The following is a 26622-nucleotide window of genomic DNA, read 5'->3' as shown; positions in this document are numbered from 1 at the left end:
ACAAGAAAGCATATGTGAAAGACACAAATTTTCTAGCAGACAAATTTTGGTTTTTGAATTTACTAAAGTGCCAATATTTATAAACAAAAATGGATATAATAAAAGAATTATATGATAGAAATTTATATTTTATTATAGAAGAAATATTCACATTTCTTGATGTAAAAACAATCAAAAATTGTTTTTTAGTAAGTTATAATTGGAATGAAAACTTAAGAAAATATAAAATCTGGAAAAGATTTTTTTGTAAAAAGCTTAAAAATAATTTAAAGTTTGAGTTATTGAGTGAATTGAATGGATGGAATAAACTATTGAATGAACAAGAAAATGATTATGAAACGGAGGGGCAAGGGGAAAAACTGTATGAGGATATTTGTACAAAAGTAAGTTTGTTTTGGTTAGTTAGTATTAGGTAAATGTTACAATGACAAAAATTGTAAGAAAGTAATATAATTTCTTTTTTATTGTTTATAATGAAATAATTGAGGCGTATTACCTGGTAAACTCATACTTAAAATGCATGCCATATAGTGGTTCTGTATACGAAGGGGATAGAAAAGTAGATAAAAACAATCCCTAGAATTTCATAAAATTGAGAATTCAACCGGTTAGCGAGATCTGAACGGACAAACAAAAAAAACTTACAACTTCATATGATAGACTAGTTATTACGCCCTAAGAGGCCTTAAGGGGCATTTGGGGGAAAGGGGGGGGGGGAATTCGATTCCCCACTTTGGTTTTTAATTTTAGTTTTGTAAAGAAAATGTAAGAAATAGGGGCGGGGCAATTTCTCTTGAGATGGTGGAGGTCCTTTCTCCTTAAATAGTAAAAAGAGCTAGCATAATATATCAAAAGCTGTAAAGAAGAACCATACCGGTTCGGCGGCTTTCAAGATCTTTCGCTACAAACAGATATACATCTTGTTACTTTTGTATAATAATTGATTTCTTAAGATCTGGGATTCCTTGGATGAGCTGGTTTCTGCTCCAATTATTTCCAAGAAACTTTACACAGGAATCAATACTTTGTTCATAATGGATATAAAATTTAGGTTGATGGTTGATCGTTATTTTAGCCAGCTACACGTTTCACTTTATTATAGTACAGATAATCTGGTATAAGATCCAAGTAATAATAAATTCATTCATTTGATATCTTCACACAAATAAGAAATCACGGAATAAAATATAGATTGTTGAAAGTTTAAAACTTTTTTTATTACTTTGTTTTACATTTAATAGAATTTTATTAATCTTTCTATGCCTATACTTCATAAATAAACAAAAGAGGTCAACTTGAAAAACTAAAACATATAGGGGATATATTTTTATCCCTTAAAATCAGGTTTCAAAGCTGTTTTTCGTAAGTGGCGTGAATTGCATGGTAATTGGTGTAATGTAAAAGTAAATAAAATTTGCAAATTTGAAGCTGACTTGAAGATGACCTACACATGAAAAATATTTTATACTTAAAAGGCAGTTTAAGGAATCCTAAGCTTTACAGAAAACGAACTCCATGTTAAAATGAGCGGTACGCATATACTTGTCTTAATAACACAGACCAAAGTATTGTTGTATTGTGTGCAGGATCTAACATCCTGTGCATGGTTGCCCACTACAACTACCTCTTCTCTGGGATGACAGATTCTACAATCAGAGTTTGGACACTCTGTCAACCAACTAAACATAACAAACCAATCAAAATTTTGGAGGTGAGCTATTTAAAGTGCATTCGAGCAATATCACTTTAATAGCTAGTTGATCCCACCAAACATTGACCCTCCCCCAAATCAAATTTTTTTAAAGCGTTATTCAGATTCTTCTTCAGGTTAGGTTGAGTAGGGTTTTAAACAGCATTGCAGGAGCAAGTCCAATTTATATTACGAATATGGTGAAGGATTCATACGCGATGCACTAATTAATTTTAGTTAAATATTAGGCGGGAGTAAGGTTAACCCATTTGTACAAATGGCCTGAATCCTTTTTAGGACCAGTTTGATACTCTCTTGAACTTGTAGAAATAGATTTCGCTATTTTGAAAATCATAAACGATACACCAACAACCTTGAGTACACAATACACATCCAACTAGATTATTAAATTTAGGGACATCGTAAGGAAGTTCGTAGCTTGGCCGGTCATGGACCATATCTGGCTTCTGCATCTTCGGATATCAGGTAGCAACTAGTTAGAAACAACAATAATTTCGTACCATAACAGTGCAGCAATCAAATAAGTTTTTAATAATGGATTGAACCAATGGCGTGCACAGGATTTGTCTAAAATTTCTCCTTCTTAAACCAAAATCGAGTGAGAAATATGCGAAGAATATAAAAGCAGCCACAAAGCCGACATTTATGGATGTTTTAATTATGACAATGTTGACAAGAAGTTTTAGTCTTCTATTTTAAATAGGATCGAGCTGAGCTATAGAATAGCTTTTTTACTAAAAATTATTTTCTATATGTTTTATTGTGTTTGTATTTTTATACACGAAAAAAAGTGACATATTTTTCTTTCCATAAGGGTCAATTTTTTTATGAAAACTAATCTTGTTTAGAATCTGGAGTTTAGAAACCTGGGCAATGTTAAGAGTTCTCAAATATCCAGGAGAAATTTGTCTCCAAGTCAGGTATGAAAGAGTGGCTTATTCACAAGTAGGATTTGCCCGACCTCTTTGCGTTGTAATGGATAGCTTTTTGTTCTAATAAAGAATAGTCCACAGTATAAAGTCAGCTGCTTATAAGATTAAACGTATGGAAATTCTTAAGAAGATTAAAAGACCAGATTTTCTTTTAACTATTTTTGGCTGTCTGTGTTAATATTCTTGGGTATAACAGAAAATTACTTAAAAGTAATTTCAATATTCTTATTTACTAATTAATGATGTATTAAATTTTATGTAAAGATTCCTGTAGCCAGAACTGCCATATGTTATTTGACTCACTTTATCTTTTCAACTGTTTCAAATATTGGTAAGCTACATCCAAATAAATATTCATTAAAACTTTTGTGTTTTAGTTTGTTATCCGACCGAATATTGTGTGTATCTGAAGAGTTTAGACTTTCTTTGTGGCATTGGTTTGGACATAAATCTATTCAGTTCATGTACAATACCTCTCTAGCTCAACAGGTAGTTAAATTTATTGCAATTATTTTCTTGAAGGATTAGGTTTTCAAATATAAGTGATCTTACTCCCTCTATTTAAAATAAGATTTGTTTTGTACTTGAAATGGTTTTATATTTTCTGATTTACTGAGAATATCTGAAGGGGAAAATTTGTCGGCAATTTAGCTTGCTTATATGGACCTCATTTATTTGTCTCCCAATCATGCATTAGAAGAGGTGCGGTTGGGGTAACATTATTTTAGCCAGCTGCGAGCACCACGTTATTATTCAGAGTACATGAAAATCTGATGCAACATCTAAGTAATAATATATCGATTTATATACTGTTTCTTCAACAAAAAAATATTAGATTATTAACAATTTCATACTTTAATTGGGTATAGTCCCTTTCGTGACAACGACTCTTCAGGGGCGTTTCACCGTATTTTCACAGTGGCTTTTGATAGGTTATATTAGGAGATTGCCCCGCAGGGTTAGGCAATTGGCACCGCAGGGGCTAGAAGTAGGAGGAAATCTACTGTGAAAGGGACTATACCCCTTTAATTTTGTTTTATTTGCCAGGGTACTCCAGACTTTATAAGAATAGGAGAGGTCTTTATTGTTGCTGCATATATCCTACAACATTATTCTGCACATCTAGGAAATCATTGTAATCTTGGGAAGGATCCTAAGGAATATGATAATGAACGATAAATTAATGTACACCACCCCCATTAGGATAAATAAATTTATCCCTTCTGTAGATTTAAACTATTAGTTGAAAGGTTAAGACACAGCTAGTTTATATTTAGTTTACCCATAGTTGTTAAGTCACCAAATAAGAGAAAGTGGTTTTACAATTTTGAAACCATAAATTAACATTCCAATTTGCAGTGAAACTGGAATTACAAACTAGGACTGATATACATCATATATACATGAATAAGTAAATTAAAGAGTAGCGTCGCCTATTAGAAAAACCAAATGTATGGGGGAAGGGGTTGATGGGGGGGGGGGAGGTCTTTGTTAAATAAAAAAAACACATGTTAGTCCTTTTGTTACATTTTGCTAGTTTTCCAATTCTTAGCATCAGGATACAACAACATATGATGAGTAATTTTTCAAAAGTTTGAAATGATTTACAATACAATTATGCAGTGTACTTTTTCTGTCCAAAGACTGGAAAGAAGCTTCCCGAAAAAGAAATTCTAACATCAGAATCTATACAGTGCATTGATATGCATCATTCTCTACTTGCCCTTGGATACAAGGTAAATAAACTTAATATTTATTAATTACATCGTATTATAACTAGCTTTCCGCGGATATCAACATACAAAAATTATTAAAGATTAAAACCAGTATTGTTATCCTCGAGGCCATGCTACCTAATAACGTAATTAATGTGTCGGGTTTGAATCCTTGCGTCCACTACTGACAGATCTTGTATTGTAAATTCTGCTGCTATATCAGATGCAAATTTAAATATTGCTAAAGTAGTGTAGGTTACTGCACCTAGCAGGGTCAAGGTGCTTGGTTTCTAATCAAAATTTCACATTAAAAACAAAGTATTTTATATGGGCATAAAAAAATGCTCTTATACTAAATACACATTGGCCAAGTTTTAAAACTTTATTTTTCTATTTAGGGAGATGTTGAGTTATGGGATGTTAACAAAGTGACAATAATTGCTACAATTAATACCAAACAGGAAATTATTTTTAAAATATTTTATCTACAAAAGGGATTTGGAAGATTGAAAATACGATTTAGTATAAACTGGAGTTTGACACGAACAAAGCGTTTAAGTAAACAAAATATTTGAGGGGCCAATTAAATATGGTAATTACCATTAAGCGCTGCTCCAAAAATAGCCCAAAAGACGAAACCTTTACAAGTTGGTCTGCGAATTTATTTAGTTATTTCTCTACTGCTCTAATAATATTAGGCGCAATATAACGGACGGACTGGCCTATCCCTGATTTAGGAAAGCTTCGCTTTAAAAAATAAATTATGAAATCAGTATCCCTCGGGAGAAGCTTGTCTGAAAAGTATAATTGTGAAGGACAATATTCTACTGTGCCTTAAATCAGATGGATACATTCAGCTGTGGTCTTTATTTCAGGTAAAGAAGGAATATTATAATTTCCAGTATGGCTTCGAAACAAATCAATATCCGCTGGATTATAACCAGTTGTCAGCCATACCTCGGGGCTAACAAAACTGTAAATTTATTAAGTGAAACTTGTAGCTGGCTAAAATAACAATTCCAATCATTCACCCCATCCTCTCCTACTGGATAAAAAACTGACCAATAAGTGATGTCCATGTAAGCTTCCTAAATTGACAACAACTTTTCTATATCCATTTTTACTATCCAATTTAAGCTTTACCTGTAAACAAAATAATCCGTCCAACTTATGAAGGAATTATTAGAAGACTAATTTTTGGTTTAAAGAAGACTATGCACGAACGAGAACAAGTGATTCTAAGCACCTTCAATATGTTTTTTTGGATAATATACTAGGGTTATGTTTAATATCATTTTAAAAAATTTAATTTTACCTTAGTTTATATGAAAAAAAATTGTAATGTTAAGCATTTTCTGACGAAATATCATCAAATGTTTTATTAAGTTCAATTGTACAATAATATATCCATTATTTCAGATAATAAGCGAAGATAGTAATGTACCTGTGATAGGTATAACTAACACAGACATTAATAGAAGCAACATCACTTACAATGGACCTATCATTGCTCAAGACATGGACACCCGTAACAAGACTGGTGATATCAAGCTTATCATCATCGATAATGAACAATTTAACAATGAAAAAGACAAAGTTAATGTGTTAAAAAAGTTTATTTATGATAATTTGTACATTTCAGATCTTAGATGAAATAAAATATATCACAGCAGTTTTATTTATTTTATATTTACAATTTACTTACATAGTTATATCATTTTATTAAAATTATAGTTTATAGTCTTAAATAAATTGGATCACAATATTAAAGTTAAGAATGAAGGTTTCTGTACAGTAGTTAAAGTGGTAAAAAATTGTCAACGTTTATCAATCTATTTGTTGATAAATTTCAGGCTTGCTTGAATTATTTTTCTTTTTAACAAACAGGTTTTTAGAATCAGAGAATCCTAAGACTAGACAGTCACCTATCAACATAATGATAGCCCACACCTAGAATAAAAACAAGGATGACAACTTTCAGAAAAGCAAAGCTCTAAAATCAAACAAACATGAACAGTAGAGTGTCAAAACTTAATAAGCAGTAATTTAAAAGATTTAAAAAAGTGTATGTGTACTTGTTGCAAAATTGCGAAAATACAGGATTCTGGTTAAAGACATATTTATATCTTTAGAACCTTATTATATGGTGCCTCGCTTAAAATATTGTACCTTGTTGTCCTAGGAATAAAAGTTTCAAAAAATCATATGAACAGGATAATTATATCTTACAAACAATTGTTCTTAAAAAAAGTATGATAAACAAAATTACCCTTATGTAAATCAAAATTATTTGTTAGAAATATAAACCAATATGTATTAAACAAAAGTCTTCTAATTAGTTAGGCAACTAATAAGATAACTTTGGGGACTTTATCACCCCAACGTCCACCTATTCCCTGATATTACCTGAATAATAGGTGTGGTTCCTGTAAATCCCAACCAGTCAACAAGGGGACCCCCCGCTGTGGGACCAATAAAATTTCCAAGGGCAAATGCTGACGTCCACATTCCTAAATATGAAAAACCAACGTTTTAACGAAATTAAAATTTTCTTTTTAAAATATCTTTCTTTAATAGATTATTTGAAGTAATTTTAAAAAACTAGAGATTACACACCTAGAGGTAAAAAGGGATTCCTGTCATATTTTTCTTTAAAGAGGGGGCGTTTTAAGATGTTTAAATTTTCCCATAAGTTTCTGGAAAGAAATTTAAAAGAGAACTTACTAAAATATGGATGGGACCTCATATAAAGTTTAAAAACGATTGGTCAATTCTAACCACAAATTTCAATTACATACGGACCCTATTTGTATAATAGTTATTTATAGAATCGTATTATAGACAGCTTTCCGCGAAAAATTAAAAAATTAAAAGATTTAAACCAGTTTTGATATTCGTGGAGAATTGTCTTTAATACGATGCTATACATGATTTTTCAGTATGGCTGAGAACCGGTTCTAATCCAGTGGATATCCATCGGTTTCGAAGCGATTCCGGAAAAGTTTAACTTTTAAAATACCTGAGATTAAAGAGCTATAATCTTCGGTGGAAGACCCCTCCCCTAGAACGAGAAGTGCGTGTTTCTGTGCGAGAGCAAAGGTTGATGTGATGGTGGCAGCAGTACCCACACCCACCACACCCAGACCGATGGTGGTGATCAAGTAGCTCGGCACCAGACCAATATAATCTACAGGACCTAAATAGGAGAATAAGTTTATATTTTATGATATAAGAAGAAATATCATATTCAAAATACCCAATTGTAAGTCAGCTGGTGGTCCCTACCCCATGGGAGAGTTACATATAGCTCGTGTCCCCTCTTTTCTTTTATTAATATATTTACCTATAAGTAGGAGTGAAGCAGCTATAGTGAGATGTCCAATAGGGTTGACTATCTCGGGCTGTATGTATTTATCCACCAACCAACCCCACATTGGAGTAGCAAACATGTAAGGTACACTCATACCTAGATATAATATAATTATGGGATTTGTAGCGAAGGCTCTCGGTAACCGCTGAACCGATACGGTTTTCTTTACAGTGAAGCTTCTTATAGGTTCAGGAACGGTTTATAATTCTGTTGTTCGTGAGGGAGAGTTCCTCAACCCTCTTAAGAGTAATTACCCCAAAAAGAAGCGGGAAAATATTTATTAAGGTTGAAGGGAACTTCATCGCATCCGAGGTCCCAATCCCGTTCTAATTAAGTGTCCATCAAATACGTACTATCATAGCATCTGAACGATACCTCTAAAATACCCCTGATGGTGGCTAATAACAACGCAGATCTAGATCAACGAACGTTGTCTTGATGTTATAACTGTACATGGTAATAAGTAAAATCAAGGTCGCGCATCTGACATAGCAGCAAGGTTTTAACCATGATTCGAACCAATCACGACGAGCAGATTCGCTGCATCACAGTTGCAGGTTCTAAGCTATTAACATGAACTTACAAAGAAAAGAGAGTCCTATCTGAGTGACAGAGAGGCCAAATATTTTGAGATACTCCTCCAGAAATGACTCTAGGAAACCCTGGACTGTGGCACTGAACATGGTTCCCAACAAGGACAAAATCACCATCTTGCTTCGCAAGATCCTAAATTAAAATAAATAAATTCAACTTTAAATTTTATATTTAAGGAAGTCTTAGTTTTGAAATATGAAGGGGAAAGTCTCTAATGCGTTAAGTTATGTTTTCCTAGACTTCAAAACAAGACAAGAACGCCGAAAGGACACTATATGCACAAACGAGATCATATGATGTTAAGCGCCAACCCTCAGGGATAAAAGGCAATTTTTCTTTGATATACTTGGTATCTGTTGTATAGGGCTGTAAGAGTTTAAAAAGTCAAGGTCTACCATAGTCTTGACATAAATACTTTTTAAATGAAAAAAATGTTTAATTAGTTGGCAAAAAAAGAGGTGGTTAAAAAGGGTTGTCGCGGAAAACCGCTATCTCGGACTTTTTCCGTGGAAATTAATTTATATATTTTTTTAAATCAGAAATCTGATGTTATAACTATGACCATAGATCTATACAAATGATGAGAAAGCAATGAAAAAAATTGAATAGTTTGAAAAAGAAGAAATAATAAGATTTTTCCAGTAGACAAGGCATAAAAATATTCTTACTGTGCATAATTTTCTGACATGGTAGATTCATCAGCATTGTCCACATTTTTAGTCTTTTCAACACTCACCGCTCCCCCAGTCTCAAGAGATTCACTTTCTACAACATTATTAAGCATTAAAAGTAAAGAATCTTTTAACAGTTCAATATTTTTACTTGTACAGCAAAATGAAAATTCGGCAATATAAAAAAGTGGGCAAATAAGCAAGTGCAATTCAAAACTAATTAACATTCGGATCATGGAAAGAAAAAGTATCAGGCTTCGTCAAGGTAGGTTCGATAAATGTTAATGATTCCCCCGCAGGGTTAGGAAATTGGCCCCGCAGGGGCTAGAAATAGGAGAAAAGTTACTGTGAAAATATGACGAAACCCACTATTCGTTTTCTTTCCATGATCCAAAAATCCTTTGGAAACATAACGTAAGTAGATAAATATTAGAAAGAAGTTGTAGTTGCCAATGAAATATTATATTGCTGAAAATAAAATTTCAAGTATAGAGAAGGTAAAACAAAAAAAGCCCCTAATTTACAATTTATTTCAAAAAAAGGATGATGGTGGGAGGTTGGTTATCAATGACCAAAAGGCACTTTGCGTAAAGCAATAAAATTATTAGTTACAAACAAACCAAAAAAGTGCATAAATGGATTTAGAATATACACGGATTTTATAGCACGGGAAAAATTGTCGTCAATTTAGATTGATAACATGGAACTCATTGATTGGTCAGTTAGATCTTTCATTAGGACGGGAGGGGATGGGGTAAAGAGGGTTAATGGGGGGTATCGTTATTTTAGCCCGCTGAGAGTTTTTACTTTATTAGAGAACATGAAAATCTGGTGTAATACTTAGTATATACATATATTTTTGCATAGTAGCTTTATTAATAAAAATAGGTTTTACCTAGTTTTGTAAGTAGATAAGGTAGACGGCAGATAATTAGGAATCCAACAACAAAACAAAGTATTCCAGAAAACTCAAAGGGTAAAAGAAATCCTCCGTACTTTAAAAATTTACAATTTTAATCATAATAATCAGAAATAAGATTAGTTGTTAAGTTTAAGTATATGATAATTGATATAGAATATACATGGATATTGTGACAATAAATTAGTTTGCTAACATGGACATCACTTATTGGAGGTTAAGGGTGTGGATTGGGGGGGAAGATAGTTATATTAGCCAGCTAAAAGTTACACTTTATTAGAGAACATAATAATCTAGTGTAAGATCCAAGAAATTATAAATCCATCTACATAATACAAATGGTAATGAAACTGCATGGAAAAATGTAACCGGATCTCAAACTGTCTGCAGCTTAAGATCTTGCTAACAACCACTGTACTGGACCGTTTGCAGTTAAGCTTCTTTTAGGTCCAGTAAAGATTAATAACTATTTCAGTGGAGAGTACCTCAACCTTCCCAATAGAAATCGCCCCTGTTAAAATTGCCTACCATAGTTTCTTTTTAAAACTAAAATGGAGAATGCAGGGTCCAGTTTTAGTTAAGCTTCACATAGGTCCTGTGGTGGTTTTATGCGATTTCATATTAATATATTTGGTTTTAGGCTTTTTTCTAGCTTCAATATGACCCTTCGAATAGACAGCCCCTAGGTGCTAGCTGCGTAACCGCTAGTCGCTAGTATTATTAAAAAGAAACGATTTCAGATTAGAGATTTATTTTTGAAATCCTTGATAAAAAAAAACATTTTTTTCTTTCCAAACCCTGCAATTCACCTTAACCTTTATCAAAAGGAATTTGAATGGGGGGATGTGGGAGAGGAGATTTGATTAATCTATTTGTGACTAGAGGGATACCAACAATAAGAGTACGGAGAAACTCGTTGCATCTGCACATATCTACATAAATATCTACTAAATCAGGAAAATGCCAGAGTTTTAGATTTTAAGCAAAATAATATTTCAACAATGAATTCAGTTAAAGTTTATTATCCTTAGCTGTGATCCAAATTAAAGGCAGGGGGCGGAAGTGACACTTTTTGAAACCAAAACTATAAGTCAAAGGAACTCAATTAAATAAAGAGTTACAGCTATGATATTTGTAATGGCAGTTGCTGTAAAGTTATACAATATGGAACTGTGAAGAAACGCAGCGGAATTGCCGCTCCCGCCAAAAACCGCAGTTAACCGTCGAATTTTTTGCCTTTCCTCGTCAAATTAAAGAATTTTCAATCATCTGAGATGAACCTTTTTTTTCCTTAAAAATTTATCTTATATTTTCACTTCACGCTTTAAATATTTCAAATATATCAAAATAAAAAAAATCGCAAGGTTCAAGTGAAAATATGAGGGAAATTTTTATGAAAAAAAGTCTATCTAAAGATGATTGAAAGTTATCTAATTTGGCGTAAAAAGGCAAAACAAATTTGGCGGGAAACGCCGATTTTTGGTGGGATCGGCGGCTCTGTCACAGTTTCTTCACAGTTCCATATTATACCTCTTAAAAGCAACCGCCATGCCAAATTTTAGAGCTGTAATTCTTTATTTAGTTAAGTTCCTTTGACTTTTAATTTGGTTTTAAAAAGTGTCACTTCCGCCTCAATGAAGATACTCAAAAACTGTTGTAAGAAATTCCAAGCTTAAACCAGATAAAAGTGTTATTTTTTTAAGCGAGTCAAGTCCCAATAGTGATATTCAGAGAAAAAATAGAAGCCGAGGGAAGTATTTTTTTAAAATCTTAAAAATATGCTAAAATAAATTCTAAATAAAGAATTGTAATTTTCCTCGAATAAAAATCCTCCAACCGAAGGACCAAGAATTTCAGCAAATCCAAAGGAAGCTTGGGTCAAGGAATATACATAGGTCACATGATCCTAAATAATACAAGGATGATAAAATCCATAAGTAGCGAAGCATAAAATAATAGTCTTGGGAATGTTACTTCTAAAAAGTCAGCTTTGTTTCTTAAAAGGCGCCTAGAAAACCACGTTTCCCTTTAGCCGTGACAGCAGATGGACGTATGTATATACGGAAAAAGTGAGTTATAGAATAGCCTAGCTACTAACAATTGACAAGAGAGGTAATTTAATTTACCTGAAACTCTACAGATAAAATGGTAAGAACCGATGACCAAGCCCCAGCTTCAGCCACTCCTTCTAACAACCTGAATATTTAGGAACTTTGAATTTACGGTCATTGCGTGATTGTGAAAAGTTAATCTGAAGTTTTAATTATTCTAACAGCCTTTTAAATATACATACACTGCCCCCCCCCCCCCTTTAATTGCTTGGTATCCCAAACCATTTATTTTATGATAAATCAAAAATTGGGGAGCATTACCCTACAAGACCTATACCTACGCGGCTTCTAAGTATAACCTAACCTAAAGTAACAAACAAACAAACAAACGAAACCTCTTCCCCCCTACATTTATTTTCAATTTATTTCCAAACACGGAACGGGGGATATTGCTCCTGAATGAGACATGGTAATCTTATTAAGTTTTGTCACTTAAATAAATGGGACTAAATAAATTTTGTGTTTATGGAATGCTAATCCACATTTCTTCTTACCTCAGCCCATAAGAGCATCCCAGGAAGGCCCAGGTATTGTCCAAGTAGGTGAGGAAACCAAAGGCACAGCCACAGACAGCTGTGCCCAGCACTCCAAATATGAAAACTCTGTAGACGCCAAGCTTGTGCATGTATTTACCAAACAGGGGACCACACACGAACATGGCCAGGTGGATGATACCAAACACGGCCCCATATTCTGACGGGGTGGAGCCTTTACTTTCAGCCTCGATTGGATAAAATGGGGCCTAGAGTAATAATTCTAAAGTAGGTATTTAATTCAATTCATCTAAAAGGAATATCATCAAACCTTGTACGCTTGTTATCAATACATCGTTGGATTTTAAAATTAACATTTAAGACGTTAACAGGAAATACTAATTCACAATCAAATATAGACCCAAGAAAAATATAGGTATAATTACGCCGGCCAACACATATCGCATCCGCTCGTCTTCGGGAAGGTGATAGGTTTGAATCTCGGTCCGACACCGCGTCATAACTAAAGACGTTAAAAATGGTTCCTACTGCTGCTATGTCAGATGCGCGACATAAATAAATAGAGTAGAGGGAATGCCTTGGCCCAAAACAGGCGCAACTCACTACCATGCATAGATAGGACTTCTTAGACAAAGGTCGTGCAATCAAAGGGTTGGTTGTCTGCTGAGCGAATGGTCGCTTTACACCGCAATCATAGGGCCGACAACCCTATCTCATATCATTATCCATAACAAAATTCCACATTGTTACAGAAACACTGACAAATTGAAGTCCAAATGAAAAATTTCAAATAGTTTTACTGTAAAAACTGACCTGTATGCTGTCTGTAAGTCCCCAAGTTATATAAACCGCACAAAAGAGGATGATCAGCTCCCATTGTTTGCGTCCGAATTCCATGACACAAATCCGTTACGCGTAAATCAAGCGGTAATACAGTTTTGGCTTCAGTTTAATCAATTTTGTAACACGTTTTAAGGAAAGTTTTAGTATTATAACTTTTTTTTCACGTTGATAAGATCACAATGACTAACACTAATGTTGAAATGTAAAAATTAATGAAATTATATTTTTATCTTATCTTTACCCTTGTTTCAATACAATTTCAAAGTGTGTTCTGCTTAATAATGAAATGTTAAGATTGAAAAATAATTCTTTTGGCGTTTAAAAAGTTATTATATTATGCCTAGCAACCGCCTGAACGTATGGAAACATAAACACAAAGGAGCTCCGTACATTTAAATCAGAACAGTACATTTTTTCAAGGGTGCCAACTCTAAAAGATTTCCTTCAAACAATTATAAATGTTTTTATTCGTTGAAATGGTAATAATTTTAATATGAATGCTTGCAGGTAGAAGTTAAGATAATTTCATTTACGTTATATTTTTTATTTTAGGTATATAGGTATAAAGTCGGTGTAATAATGTCTTTTCTCGTATTCATTCGAATCCGGTAGATAGGAACCGGTTCTCATCCATACGAAAAAACTATGTCTAGCATCGAATTATATCCAGCTTTCTACGAATATAAAAATGTACAATTATAAGATTAAAACCATTTTTTTACCCAGTGCCTTCGGCACCTCGGGTCTAAAAAAACTGGTTTTAATCTCATAATTGTACATTCTATATCCGCGTAAAGCCATTTATAATACGATGCGAGAAATAACTATTCTTTTTATTGTTTGTAATGAAATAATTGGGGCGTATCACCTGGTAAACTCATACTTAAAATGCATGCTATATAGTGATCCGCGGAAAGCCGTTTATAATACGATGCGAGAAATAACTATTCCAGTACGGATTCGAAACCGATTTATATTCGCTGGATTGGAACAAGTTCTCAGTCATACTGAAAAATCTCAAGAATTTAATCTTATATTTAATTCATTTTTATATACGCGGAACGTTGTCTATAATACGATGCGATAGATAACTATTGCGTCCCTTACTTGATGTAAAATATGTAAATATGGTCTCCAAATTTAAAAGGTCGTCTCATGTCAAAAATCAAATTAGTTAATTAAATGGATATGTACTATATATATTACTAGCGGCATCGCCCCTAGCCTCTAGGGGCTTGGGCCCCAAGAGGTTTGATCAAACAAAATTTTTGTATTTTAGATTTAAAATAACAATGTAAAAAAATTATATTTGGGGGGGGGGATGGGGGGTAGTCCACCCAACTATTTTAATTTTAGTTTTAAAAAGAAAAAAAAATTTAGTTTTTTGGTGGGGGGATTTTTAATTTTTTAGGGGGGTTGGGGGTGTCCCACCCCCCAAGAAAATAGTTATAAACCTTCCCGGGACCTATGAGAAGCTACCCTGTAAAGTAGAACACGATCGATTCAGCGGTTAGCGAGATCCTTCGCTACAAACAAACAGACAAATAGACAGACAGACATCGTTCTACTTGGTATTATAGATGACAGGGAAAAAATTTCGTCGATTTATTGGTCAGTTTGTTCATCCCGTAGGAGGGTGGGGAAAAGGGGGTGGATGGGGGGTATCGCTTTTTTGGCAAGCCAAGAGTTTCACGTTATTAGAGTACATGGTAATCTATTGTAAGATGCAAGTAATAATAATATATTCATAAATACAGCGATATGTACAACATTCACGACTTGAATATAGAAATGCACAAATAATGTGCCTTATTATACTGGATAGCATTATGTCAGGGGTAGGGGGGACGTTGAATGCTCCGTATAATAACTTTTTAATAGAATAATTAGCCGAGTAGTACTTTTTTTTCGAATGTAACCCCCTCCCCACGGATCACTTTAAATCCGGAATGAGATCTGACTGTTACGATCATGGCTTTCTGGTACCGGTACACTTTCTAAGTTGTATCTTTTTTTTCAAGAATCGACATGTGAAGTTGATTTTGAACTGCCAAAATTACCAGCTATCTATGCGCTAGGAACGGGGCGAGGCAAATTGTAGAAATTATTTGCTTTCAATAATGTGGGAAGGGGGCAAAATAGCTTCATGAATTTTGTGATAATGAGCTTGGCTACTGTCACATTTGGGCAACCTTGTTTTATTTCAGAAAATAGAAACCTAAAATAAAATACAGGTTTATGTATTTATTAATCCAACCCTGTCAATTTTAACAGGCAATTAAGCAACAAAAATTTAAATTTTAACGAATTTAATTTAATTGATATCTTTTAAGCATAAAAAAGAAGACTTAAATAATGCTATGCAAGTGTGATAAAAAAAATAGAAACAGCCAAAAACATTAAATAACTTGTATCAACCTATTTTATATTACCTTAAATTTTTGATATAGTTTATATTCTTCAGTATGAACAATATGTATCGTTTGACCTTTTTACAGGGGTTAATACTTTATCAGCTTTTTAATAAGATAATTTTTTAAATCTAGGAAGTTTATAAAATTAGGTGTAATACAAATTTTTGTTTTAAAATTATGTAATTTTATTTAAATCATACAATTTAACAATAAAAAATATGGAATATTCTTTTTGTACCACAGATCAATTTAAACATATATAGGAAATATAATAAACTTGAATTTTATCTCAGTTAGAAAAAATAATTTATATTAAAATGATTACATGAATTTTTTGCCATTAGACCAAAGGTAGTGGACAATGTAACCTATATTTTTTTAAAAAAATATATCAGCTATCCAAATCTAAATTTTCAATTTCACTTATAAACTTTGGAGAAAGATTAATTAATAATCAATTATCCCTTCAGATTCGTAAATTTTGCAATAATTTAAAAATTAGCATATACAGCAAAAAAAAAAAAACTAAAAATGTTGAATGTCAATTGCTGGTACAACAGAAGGTCTTCCATGCGCACACTGTAAAACAAAGATGTTAATCAAAAGTAAAACTGCAATAAAATAAAATATTATTATTTGGGTGACTTATGCCATTGTCATAGTGTATCTTCTTTTAGTATATGCTATCATAATAATGCAGTATGCCAGACGCTAAGTGATAAATACACTTTCCTCTATATTTAAGTACAGACAACCAACCTTTTGATTGTATTACCATCGTCAGTTAGTTAATTGTGGGTAGCACGACCTATAATAATCCTGTCTCTTGAATTATCATAATATACCTGAAAAGGAGCTTGGCATAGGGATAAATCCTTGAAAAGTTTGGCACCCGTGTCGTGTGACAACTCTTCTCCGAACATTATGGCACCCCTGCGAAAAAGTTAAAACATTATTATATCATTTATATTTATAATAAATCTCTTATATCTCAGAGAGGCCATGTGTATAACACAATTCTGCATTTATATCAGTAGATAAGTATATTTTGTCAAATTCGCAATTGTAAAATTACTGCTACCAATAACACAGCAACTATATTTTTTCTAGTTGTACACAACAACTTGTGTTGATCTGATAGGTCTGTGGTGATTCGTGAAAATTGTTTCTGTGTTTTATTTACAAAAAATCAGGAAAAATAAGTTCTTATGATGAAATATTACACCGCACAATGGTACATAACACAGGCCATTGCTTTAATAATAATTTCCAGTTAAAAACTATTGTATGCACCTGCAAGCCTGACTGCACAGAAGGTTGTGAACAGTTTTAGGAATATTAGGGGCTACATCTCCTTCTTTAATTGTAGTCAACACATCTTCAACTATAATAAGAGATTAATTAGTATACTCTTCTCATTGTTGTGTCTGTATGTTTAACTAGCGGCTACGCCTTTGGCGGCCTTTATGGGTACTGGAGGGGAAAAGGAGGCCGATTCTTTTTGGTGGGGTGAAGGTGGTACACTCCCCCAAAATAGTTATTTACCTTCCCTGAACCTGTAAGATGCTTTAATGAAAAGAAAAACATATTGCTTCAGCAATTATCGAGATCCTTCGCTACAAAAACAAATACAGAGACACACAGACGCCATCATGTTACTTTTATATTAGGATTAATCAGATTTTAGTAAGTGGATAATAAAGTGATTTTATAAAATTTGCTTAACATGCAAAAGCATTAATATGTTTTGACGTAGCTTTACAGCAAATTATCTTATGTTTTTTTTTGTTATATTTCTAGTATAGTTTCATAGACATGAGGCAGCGGATAAGAACATGGAATATTATAAGCAGAAGGACCAGAAAAAAAATAACGTTAATTTACATTTTTTAGGCATTTTGTATTTAGTGACACAAATCGGATTTTTGACATTTTTTCAAATTGTAGGTATGGTGTACTTTGTAAATAATTTCATCATTAATAAAGAAAATGTTGCAAAAACTTCATATCATTTATTTCATAAGTTAAAGTTTAAACTTTCTAGTAGGTATTATCTTATCATTATAGATATGAAAGATAAGACTTAATATTTCAATGTTTTACATAAGCCAAAAAATTACATTATATTAGTAACTTACATACCTATGAATTATATAAAATAAAATTGTACTTATAAAAGTATAAGTGCCTTAGGGCAGGTTCATATCGGAATTATAGACAAAGAGGGGATTCGCAACAGATAAAACTAACTTAAAGAAAATTTCTGACCGAAAAAGAATTTTAAAAAATTGAGATTTAGAATGCGACCACTTAAAAATGTAATTCATTAATATTTGTGCCTGGTATTTACGTCGATATTATATAACATTTTTTTATATATATAGAAACACAGGTTATTTTTTTAACATTTTATTGATGGAAGACAATAGTTTCACTATTAAATGGATCATCAGTTCCAATGACAGTAATATCTAAGAAAAAGTGAAATATAATGCCATTACAAATTATTGATGACATCATGACTACAGGCTTATATTTATAAAATAACAAGACATAAGAATGACAGGGTAGCCCTGAAATCCAAAAATAAATACCTAATTCTTTTATCATTCTCATTTGCCTCTCTTGTTCTACCAACAAGAAACAACTTGGAATTGCAGAGAGTTTCAAACCTAAAAAAATACTTCATATCTGTGTCCTGCATTTGTGTTTGCAAAAATCATTATCCATGGATTGTAATTGAAAAGATAAACAAAATTGCCCCTTAAATTACAAATTTCCAGCAAAAAAATATCAAATAAGGATTTTCCGTTTTCTTTTTATTTTACTAGCGGCTACGCCCCTAGAAGCCTCTAGGGGCACTTGAGGTAGGAGGAGGAAAATTCGACCTCATCCCACTTTAAATTTGAGTTTCAAAAGAGTAAAAAAAAATTTTTTTGGGGGGGAGGGGGTGAAAGCACCCTACCCAAAAATAGTTTAAAACCTTCCCAGGACCTATAAGAAGCTTCACTGTAAAGGAGAACAATATCGGTTCAGCGGTTAGCGAGATCCTTCGGGACAGACAAAAACGCTTACTACTTTATATAATAGGATAGCTGGCCTATAATTAACAGATGATTCAAAATTCTAGTTTTATTTAATCGCAAGTGTAAACGGGAATGAGAAAATCACCCCCACCTTTTTTTCAAAAGAACTTCATCTCTTACCTGAAATGTTAATGCCAAATGACTCGATAATTTCCTTATTTCTGATCATTAGTTGAGCTTGTTTGCTTGATACAGTATAAATAAGATTTTCTGGACATTGAGCTCTCCTTACTGAAACAAAATCTATGTCCTAGAGAAGTGAAAGTGTCCATCTGTTTATTAAGATATCTAAACCGATAAATTTGAAGTATTGTAAAAGATAAGAAAATTAAGAAAGGTGAAAATTTACAACAAATAAGTTTTTAAAAGGGTAATTTTGAGCGCTCGGCAGCCGCACGTCACCCGCATATAAGCTTCAGGGAAATCAACCTTTTACAATTTTTAAAATAAGCTGTAAGTCTAAACCTGACCTAAATACGGCGATTTCTCTTTTAAAAAAATTTAAATCATCCAAACTGGTTTAGATTTGAGGCTTAATTGCAGCTAAAGCGCGGCTGCAGAGCCCTGCTAATTTTAAAAATAACAAAACCTGTTGTTTTACCGCTGTTATCCGTTGTAACATACTAAAGTAAAAAGAACATTGTATTACATTAAGTTACAAAAGAATCCAAGAACTATACAAGTATTTAAATTACACTGTACAAAACCCTGCCATTTGTAGCTTAAAATTGTTTTGGGAAAGATATCCTTAACAGATCAGCTGAAATAAATTTCCTATTCGAGCCCTAGTTTCCTAAAGTGTACAGCAGATAACCCAATTTTTGCAGACCCTATTTTCAGCGACTCCGGTCAAATGGAAAAGCGATTTAAAGGGCGAATATAGGTTCGATATGATATGAGCTTATATCAAAGGTGCCATTACATACTTTTAGAATATCTATGCCAAATTTAAAAATTCAAAAAAATCCTTAAGTAGATTTTGCAATTTTCTGTTTCAATTGAACATATAATAAATGAGATTGCCGACAAAATCGTTTATTTTAGCCCTTTACAAGACTTTTTTTTTGACTATTTTGCTTAAGTTTGATTGACTATTACATTGGCACGCACCTTAAAAGATAATTTAAATGTTTATTATTTTAGATTATATACTAGTTTATTTAATTTTTTAAAAAGCATAAAAATAATTTGCGTAGAAAGGCGTCAGGAGTATTGACAGGGTAAATAATACGTCTTAAAGTTTTATTTTCTGTACAGAGATCTTTGATTAATTCATGATGATATAAACAACCCTTCTGTACGCATTTTCAACACACACACACACGGCCACAAAAAAACAGGGATTTGAAATCATTCTTCCTCAAAGAAAATTTTATCGATTAATTTTTTTAATTTTTTACATTATTTGATGTTTTTTTTTAACTTTTAAATAATTTACTTTATGAAGGTAGAAGGAGGGTATATTTACCCCTGATTAATTGGTTTCCACGTTATTACGACTATCATTTAACGAAAGCTATTTAATTTAACCTTGCCACGAAGCCTTGTGTGATGCTAGGGTGTTTGAGTTTTTAGGGAACCACACTAATTCCAAATTTTTTTTTCGAGATTGACGGGTTTTAAGCTATAAATAGACTTATACAATTGAATATGTCAATATTTTTAAGTTATTTATAATCTATGGAATTGCACCTTTGATATAAGCTCATATCATATCGAACCTATATTCGCCCTTTAATGTATAAACGATTTATACATTAAACATTCAAAAATTTTAATTTTTCAAATTTTGATTTTTTTGAAGTTTAAAGCTTTTTTAGCTAGTAGCAAATATTGAGATAGGACGCGGAAGCTACGCACACTTTCGGAAACTAAATTCAGTTCATCCCTTAACATTTATCTCAGATTTACAGGGAGGGATAAATCCGTGATCCTATTTGTTAAACTACCGGCTACGCCCCTAGAGGCCTCTAGGGGAACTTGAGGAGGGGTGAGTCGAATTTGATAACCCAATTTCTATTTTAGATTTTAAAAGAAAATTAAAAAAAAAAATCTTTTGGGGGGTGGAAATTTTTTTTTGTTTTTTTGGGGGGGGGGGTTTAATTTTAGTTGAAAATATTAAAAAAAAAAAAAATTTGAGGGGGGGGGAGTATTTTTCATTTTGGGGGGGTTGGGGGTGTCCCACCCCCAAAGAAATAGTTATAAACCTTCCCGGAACCTATGAGAATATACCCTGTTAAGGAGAACCCAATCGGTTCTGCGGTTAGCGAGATCCTTCGATACAGACACACAGACAAACAAACAGACAAACATCCTGTTACTTTAGTATAAGGATAAAAAAATGGATGTTTATAATTTAATCTTTATTCAGTTTTACAAACTAAGTGCCAACACATTGTTAATCATAAGTTGGGTCTTAATCTTGTCTTATCTCTCTTTGGATCCCTCCTTCATTTATGATTATTTATTGTATTAGAACATTTAAAACCTGTTTTATTAAAGCCTCCAGTCTGATTCTTTCATGAACAGCGTGTTGGTCCCAAATTAGGAGCATGGTTGTTCTACTACATACAGTTACTAGATACTTGTTATCTACCTAATAAATATATAATATTAGATGCATAGTTGGTTGTAGTACTAAACACACTTACAAGATACTTTTTATCTACCTAATAAATATATAATATTAGATGCATAGTTGTACTTTTACACACACTTACAAGATACTTTTTATCCACATATTAAATATAGAATAATATGTCTTAGTTTACATTAACAAATTACAGTACAGATAGTTATTTGAATCCTAACCCCTCCCTGGGCTAACTAAGCCTAACCTTTCATTGAATTACGTTTATTTTCTATTTGCTTGTTGCTGCAGGGGGCCCTAAACCTGCGGGTCAAATACATGCTGTGACCCAACCCTGAGGGTCTACCCTGTGCCCAAAATAACCTAACCTACTCTAATTAAGTAGAACGCAAACAACCAAAAAACTACTAAATCTATTAGGTTATCTTATACTAGCAGCTTCGCCCCTAGCCTCTAGGGCTTTTTTTCTGAAGGTTCAGGGGAGAATTTTAAATTTTTTTTTTAGATATTTTCTGTATTTTTTAACATTTTATAACTCTTTATAACATTTTATAACCCTTTATAACATTTTATAACTCTTTATAACATTTTATAACTCTTTATAACTTTTTATATATATTTATATTATTTAAAACCTTTGAATTTTTTCTTTTTTTATTGTTTTTTAAAATCTCTTTGCAATTAGCCTTTTTGGGGCTTCGCCCCTACAGGAGAAGGAAGGTTTCGCAATCTTTTTGAATTTGATACAACAAAGTTTAAAAGAAGAAAAGAAATTTTAAAAGATGAAAAATAATTGAAAATATAAAAAAATATAAAAAAGAATAAAAAAATATAAAAAAATATATAAATACATAAAAAAACATTAAAATTAGAAAAAAAAATGAATTTTTTTTTTGGGGGGGGTAATTTTTCAATTTTGGGTGGGTTGGGGGTGTCCCATCCCCCAAGAAAATAGCTTAAAACCACTACAGGACCAATAGGTATATACCCTGAAGAGTAGAATCCAATCGGTTCAGTGGTTATCGAGATCTTAAGCTTCAGACGGACAGACGGACGGACGGACAGACAGACATCATTCTACTTTGTATTATAGATAGATAAACTTCACATATATCATGAGATGGTTAAGGCTATTTTGTTTTCAGATTTAAATCTTGGAATGATCTTGCGCTATTTCTATCCCCTCTATGCCCCTTTGAATGCAGAGCTTTCAGATGCTAGTGGCAAAGCCATAACTCAACATGACCTGTCCAATATAAACATTATCTTTGAGCCAGGATTTATCAAGCTTCAGCTCAACTCTTTCGGTTAGATCTTCTTCGCATCGCATCTATATAAGAAATTGAGTCGATTCAGTAAGATCTCGGGAATTTCAGCAATTTAAGTTTTTCTTCATATAAATAAACCAAACACATAAACATTGCTATTAATTTGAGGTAGCTGGTCTAGGATTGATGTAAAAAAAATGGCTGCCGGTCAGGTCTGATTGTAAACTTGTGGGCGGCTGAAAATTTATACGGCCACAGGTTTACTACAAACAGCTTTAGATTATTTGAAAAAAATGTCAGCTTGTAAAATATTTTCAGCTAACTTGGCTGTCACTGCCGTAGCTGGCAAAAGTGTTGTTACCTGAACACCAGCTGAAAGAGGTTGACTGGGTGGTTGGAAATTTGTAAATTCAAATCTATCCAACTTTCTTCGTTTGTTTTCATTAGTTTCCTGGTATATATAGTATAATAAAAATTACAATAATAGCGGCTAAGCCCCCCAAATAGGTATACACCTTCTCAGGACCTATAGGAGCTACCCTGTATGAACAATCCGATCGAATCAGCGGTTAGCGAGATCATTCGGTACAGACAGACAAACAGACATCTTGTTACTGTAACTTTATAAGGATAGAAGTCACAAATGATTCAATTCCCTAATACGAAAGACAAACAGTTTGAGAGAAATAATTTCTACACACAAAGTATTTCTTTGGAAGTTCTTCTGTTTATATCTTACTACATGAAAAAAAAATTACAAAATATGTACACTTTCAAATGTGGTCTGATAGCAGGGAGTAAGGGAGGGGACAATGGGCAGTAAATTCAATTTTATAGTTGTGACCCTTTAAGGTTGAAAACCCAGATATTTCCAGATAAAACAAGTATTTGCAATATAGCAACCTTTAGTGGAAATTTTTGACTTTTTGAATTGTTTTTAATTCGAAATGCACCATCCTTAAACTGATGCATTACTACAAGCCTTTGATTCTAGAGATCATGGCCCTTGTTTACAATTCATTTCCATAATTGTTATTATTTAAACTTCGGAAAATTAAGGAAACATACCATTTTACTTTTACAACATCTTTTACCCAAATTTTTTTATTGTATTTATTAAAAAGCTTAGACATGAACAAGCCTTTAAATAATTATATTACAAAATTTACTAAAACAATTACCTTCCTACAGAACTTTTAACTCAAGTTATTTCATTTAACGAAATAAAAATGAGATACCTTGCGTCAAAATTTCATACTACATAAATAAAATAGTTGAGAACTAAGTACATCTTAATTTTAAAGATCTTAAGGTTTAAGTAACATATCTTAGGATAACTGGTAGCTGCGCTCTTAGCATCCAGGACAGAAAAATAAAATAACACCATCTTGAGATTTTAATGATAAACAAACCTTGAACAACTCAGGACTTCGTGAATTTTCCCTAAAATTTTGAAATTAATCGGATCATTAATTACAGAAATATTAAGCTAAAGACAAAAAACTTTTGCCTTTACATTAAATCAATAAGAAACATCTAACATGTCTAAAGTAACGAAAAGAGCTAACCGTTACGGACGTACAAATGTGCGGGACCTAATTATAGGAAGGCTTTGCTTATAATAACTAATAACCTTAATATAATTTCTTTCTACAACGCACTAATCGGAATGAATTAACATTAAACAAGAATTAGATATAAAAAATGTAATGATTCAATTTACAAAATAATTTTCAAAATCAAAATATTCTGTCTGCTTGTTATTGTTTATCTTTTTGTGGACGCGCTAGTTTGCCGCGAGATTATGCATGATTTTGCGTGACGTCATTCATAATTGGTCCCCAAGATTGGTTAGAAACTGCTAAATTCTTGCATGTTCCCTTTAAGCCAGTCCCCAAAGTCTGAGACTCCTAAAAATTGAATATTCGATCCATTGTCCCCTCCCTTACTCCCTGGTCTGATAGTCTCTACACAGAGTTACGATTGGTCGAATTAAGGGATTGATTATCTAGACTTACCGTATCTAATAATAAAATACATTTATTTAAGATGTAAGATCGAAAATGCTATTTTTCACGCCAGGAATCTTTTTTGGTTTCTTTTTGTGTGTTTAAAAAAATATTTTTTTTTATTTTTTACCTCATGAGATAATGATTTTCTTGACACATACGACCTGTAATTCATTGCATTAACTAATTGAATAAAAAATCAAGTATGCGCTAAGAATAACCTCGGATAGCCTTGAGATTGAATACAAAATGACACTTTTCGTCAGCATCTAAATTATTTTCTGCTACTTGGCTGTGTTAATATAAGGTTGATTTTCAACGACCTAATAGTAAGGTTGCACTGCACAAGGTAGATGCGATGGGGAGATACAGTTATTTAACCCTTTTTCCCTAGATAGTGTTTTGAATACAACACGAGATCTTATTTTAGTGTATCTCTGAACAAAGCCTTACTTGATGCGTCCATAAGACAACCAACCCTTTGATTGCACGACCTTTATCTTAGAAGTCCTAACTGTGCATGGTAATGAATTGCACCTGTTTGGGCAAATGAATTCCCACTACTCTAACTATTTGTTACGCACCTGACATAGCAGCAGTAGGAACCACTATCAACGTCTTTAGTTGTGACGCGTTGTCGGGCTGAGATTTAAACCTATCATCTACAACTGGCGATGCGCTACGTGTTACGCCACAGTCGCGGGTTTGCATGCACTAAGCATAGTGTCCGGCTACAACCAAGAACAGTCGATGATTTAACAACAAATGCTTTGTTGATATCAAACTTACATCAAATGACAAAAAAAATTAAATACCTCTTCAAGGTAAGTTAACAAATTAATAAAAGATAAAATATCTACCCCTCATAGTGAAAAAATTTCCATAATGGATTCGAGACCAGCTCTATACAAAACTTAAAATTTACGTATAGAATAGAATTATAGTCAAAGAAATGTTGAATATACGTGGATATTATGACAGGGGGAAATTAGTCGTCATTTTAGCTTGCTAACATGGACATCACTTATTGGTCAGTTCGTTTTTCAATTAAACGGGAGGAAATGAGGTGAAGAGGGTGGGTGGGGTTAATCGTTATTTTAGCCCTCTTCAAGATTCACTTTATTAGAGTTTATGTTAATCTGGTGTATGATCCTAGCAATAATAATTCCATTATTGACATTGTGCACACAAGAAAAATATAAATCATAGAATTCATTTCTGTTTTGTCGGTCCCTAAAATATCTTCTATAATACGATGCTAGATATATGATAACAAGGATGACTACATTCATAAAAGCGAATATATTATGAAAGGTAAATTGACATACCCATTTGAGATTGGACTGTTTTTTATTTTAAATTTTAGCTTTAAACCTGCAAAGAGATATTCTTGAAGTTCGTACCACAGTAAAAAGTTCTGACATTTTTTCTTTATTTTATAAACTTTTATCTAAACTAAAAAAAATATCAAAACATAAAAAGAGCACATATAAAGGGGGGGGGGGGGAAATGTGGTGACTCGTGCCACGACATTCCAGCAATTTTATTTTGGGTGCTACTCACTTAGTTTTAGAGATAATTGGATGAAATCTTTTGGGCTGGGTCAGAAATTACCCCAACTAGAGGTATCTTTCAAAAAAAAACGGCGGCGGGACCGCCACTCCCGCCGCCCACCGCCGTTTTCCGCCGCCACCAAAAAAATTTTTTTTTTTGCATTTCTCGCCGAATTAGGCAATTTGGAATCATTTGAGACCATGTTATTTTTTTCAAAAAATTTTCCCTTTACAAGCAACCCTGCGGGGGGACTTAGTCATTTTTTTCAAATTCTCGTATATCAAGGTATATCTTAAATACAGTACTTCTCCTGTGATTTTGAAGATATTAAAACAAAATCT

General features: G+C 32.8%; 6 protein-coding genes across 6 annotated transcripts in view; 4 read left to right on the top strand and 2 right to left on the bottom strand.

The window, feature by feature from the left end:
• LOC145316890 (uncharacterized) overlaps positions 1-26622 on the top strand; it is a 256014-nt gene that overhangs the window by 98703 nt on the left and 130689 nt on the right. The gene's annotated exons all lie outside the window — the stretch shown is intronic.
• Positions 1-26622, top strand: part of LOC145316891 (uncharacterized) — a 212543-nt gene that overhangs the window by 98701 nt on the left and 87220 nt on the right. The window lies entirely within an intron of this gene.
• On the top strand, positions 83-4071 carry LOC145318305 (uncharacterized). Its single transcript, XM_080159614.1, has 7 exons — positions 83-383; positions 954-1016; positions 1589-1711; positions 2106-2176; positions 2560-2631; positions 3021-3132; positions 3691-4071. Exons 1-7 carry the CDS (start codon positions 90-92, stop codon positions 3820-3822), a joined length of 867 nt encoding a protein of 288 aa, XP_080015740.1. The 5' UTR covers positions 83-89; the 3' UTR covers positions 3823-4071.
• On the top strand, positions 4206-6011 carry LOC145316900 (uncharacterized). Its single transcript, XM_080157716.1, has 4 exons — positions 4206-4379; positions 4757-4819; positions 5132-5233; positions 5778-6011. Exons 1-4 carry the CDS (start codon positions 4347-4349, stop codon positions 6009-6011), a joined length of 432 nt encoding a protein of 143 aa, XP_080013842.1. The 5' UTR covers positions 4206-4346.
• LOC145316896 (MFS-type transporter SLC18B1-like) lies at positions 5956-13735 on the bottom strand. Its single transcript, XM_080157710.1, has 11 exons — positions 13331-13735; positions 12518-12765; positions 12039-12108; positions 11731-11818; positions 9889-9990; positions 8991-9087; positions 8312-8454; positions 7702-7824; positions 7378-7554; positions 6765-6868; positions 5956-6308 (listed from the first exon to the last, which is right to left on the bottom strand). The coding sequence occupies exons 1-11, from the start codon at positions 13412-13414 to the stop codon at positions 6186-6188; spliced, it is 1359 nt and encodes a 452-aa protein (XP_080013836.1). The 5' UTR covers positions 13415-13735; the 3' UTR covers positions 5956-6185.
• LOC145318303 (DNA mismatch repair protein Mlh3-like) lies at positions 15925-26184 on the bottom strand. The gene is made up of 11 exons (XM_080159613.1): positions 26102-26184; positions 24858-24891; positions 23080-23169; positions 22697-22780; positions 21349-21456; positions 19450-19483; positions 18981-19091; positions 18369-18446; positions 17068-17158; positions 16620-16707; positions 15925-16353 (listed from the first exon to the last, which is right to left on the bottom strand). Exons 1-11 carry the CDS (start codon positions 26149-26151, stop codon positions 16300-16302), a joined length of 822 nt encoding a protein of 273 aa, XP_080015739.1. The 5' UTR covers positions 26152-26184; the 3' UTR covers positions 15925-16299.

Source organism: Acartia tonsa, chromosome 4, assembly GCF_053477335.1.
Source record: "Acartia tonsa isolate MP-2025a chromosome 4, ASM5347733v1, whole genome shotgun sequence".
NCBI lineage: Eukaryota > Metazoa > Arthropoda > Copepoda > Calanoida > Acartiidae > Acartia > Acartia tonsa.
The sequence above is the reverse complement of the archived record's forward strand: the minus strand, read 5'-3'. Positions and strand labels throughout refer to the sequence as shown.

Excerpts from the sequence above, each read along its gene's own strand:
- LOC145318303 (XM_080159613.1), bottom strand. The coding sequence starts at position 26,151 with ATGTCAGAACTTTTTACTGTGGTACGAACTTCAAGAATATCTCTTTGC. Across the intron at positions 19,484-21,348 it reads TGGAGGCTTTAATAAAACAG|TATGTTACAACGGATAACAG; the intron begins GTTTTAAATGTT and ends TTTTTACTTTAG. Across the intron at positions 18,447-18,980 it reads ATTTGGCATTAACATTTCAG|GTTTGAAACTCTCTGCAATT; the intron begins GTAAGAGATGAA and ends GTATTTTTTTAG.
- LOC145318305 (XM_080159614.1), top strand. The coding sequence starts at position 90 with ATGGATATAATAAAAGAATTATATGATAGAAATTTATATTTTATTATA. Across the intron at positions 384-953 it reads ATGAGGATATTTGTACAAAA|ATCTGGGATTCCTTGGATGA; the intron begins GTAAGTTTGTTT and ends TGATTTCTTAAG. Across the intron at positions 2,632-3,020 it reads GAAATTTGTCTCCAAGTCAG|TTTGTTATCCGACCGAATAT; the intron begins GTATGAAAGAGT and ends TTTGTGTTTTAG.
- LOC145316900 (XM_080157716.1), top strand. The coding sequence starts at position 4,347 with ATGCATCATTCTCTACTTGCCCTTGGATACAAG. Across the intron at positions 4,820-5,131 it reads CTACAATTAATACCAAACAG|TATCCCTCGGGAGAAGCTTG; the intron begins GAAATTATTTTT and ends TTATGAAATCAG. Across the intron at positions 5,234-5,777 it reads AGCTGTGGTCTTTATTTCAG|ATAATAAGCGAAGATAGTAA; the intron begins GTAAAGAAGGAA and ends CCATTATTTCAG.
- LOC145316896 (XM_080157710.1), bottom strand. The coding sequence starts at position 13,414 with ATGGAATTCGGACGCAAACAATGGGAGCTGATCATCCTCTTTTGTGCG. Across the intron at positions 11,819-12,038 it reads TTTTATCTGTAGAGTTTCAG|GATCATGTGACCTATGTATA; the intron begins GTAAATTAAATT and ends TGTATTATTTAG. Across the intron at positions 9,088-9,888 it reads TTATCTACTTACAAAACTAG|AAAGTGAATCTCTTGAGACT; the intron begins GTAAAACCTATT and ends ATAATGTTGTAG.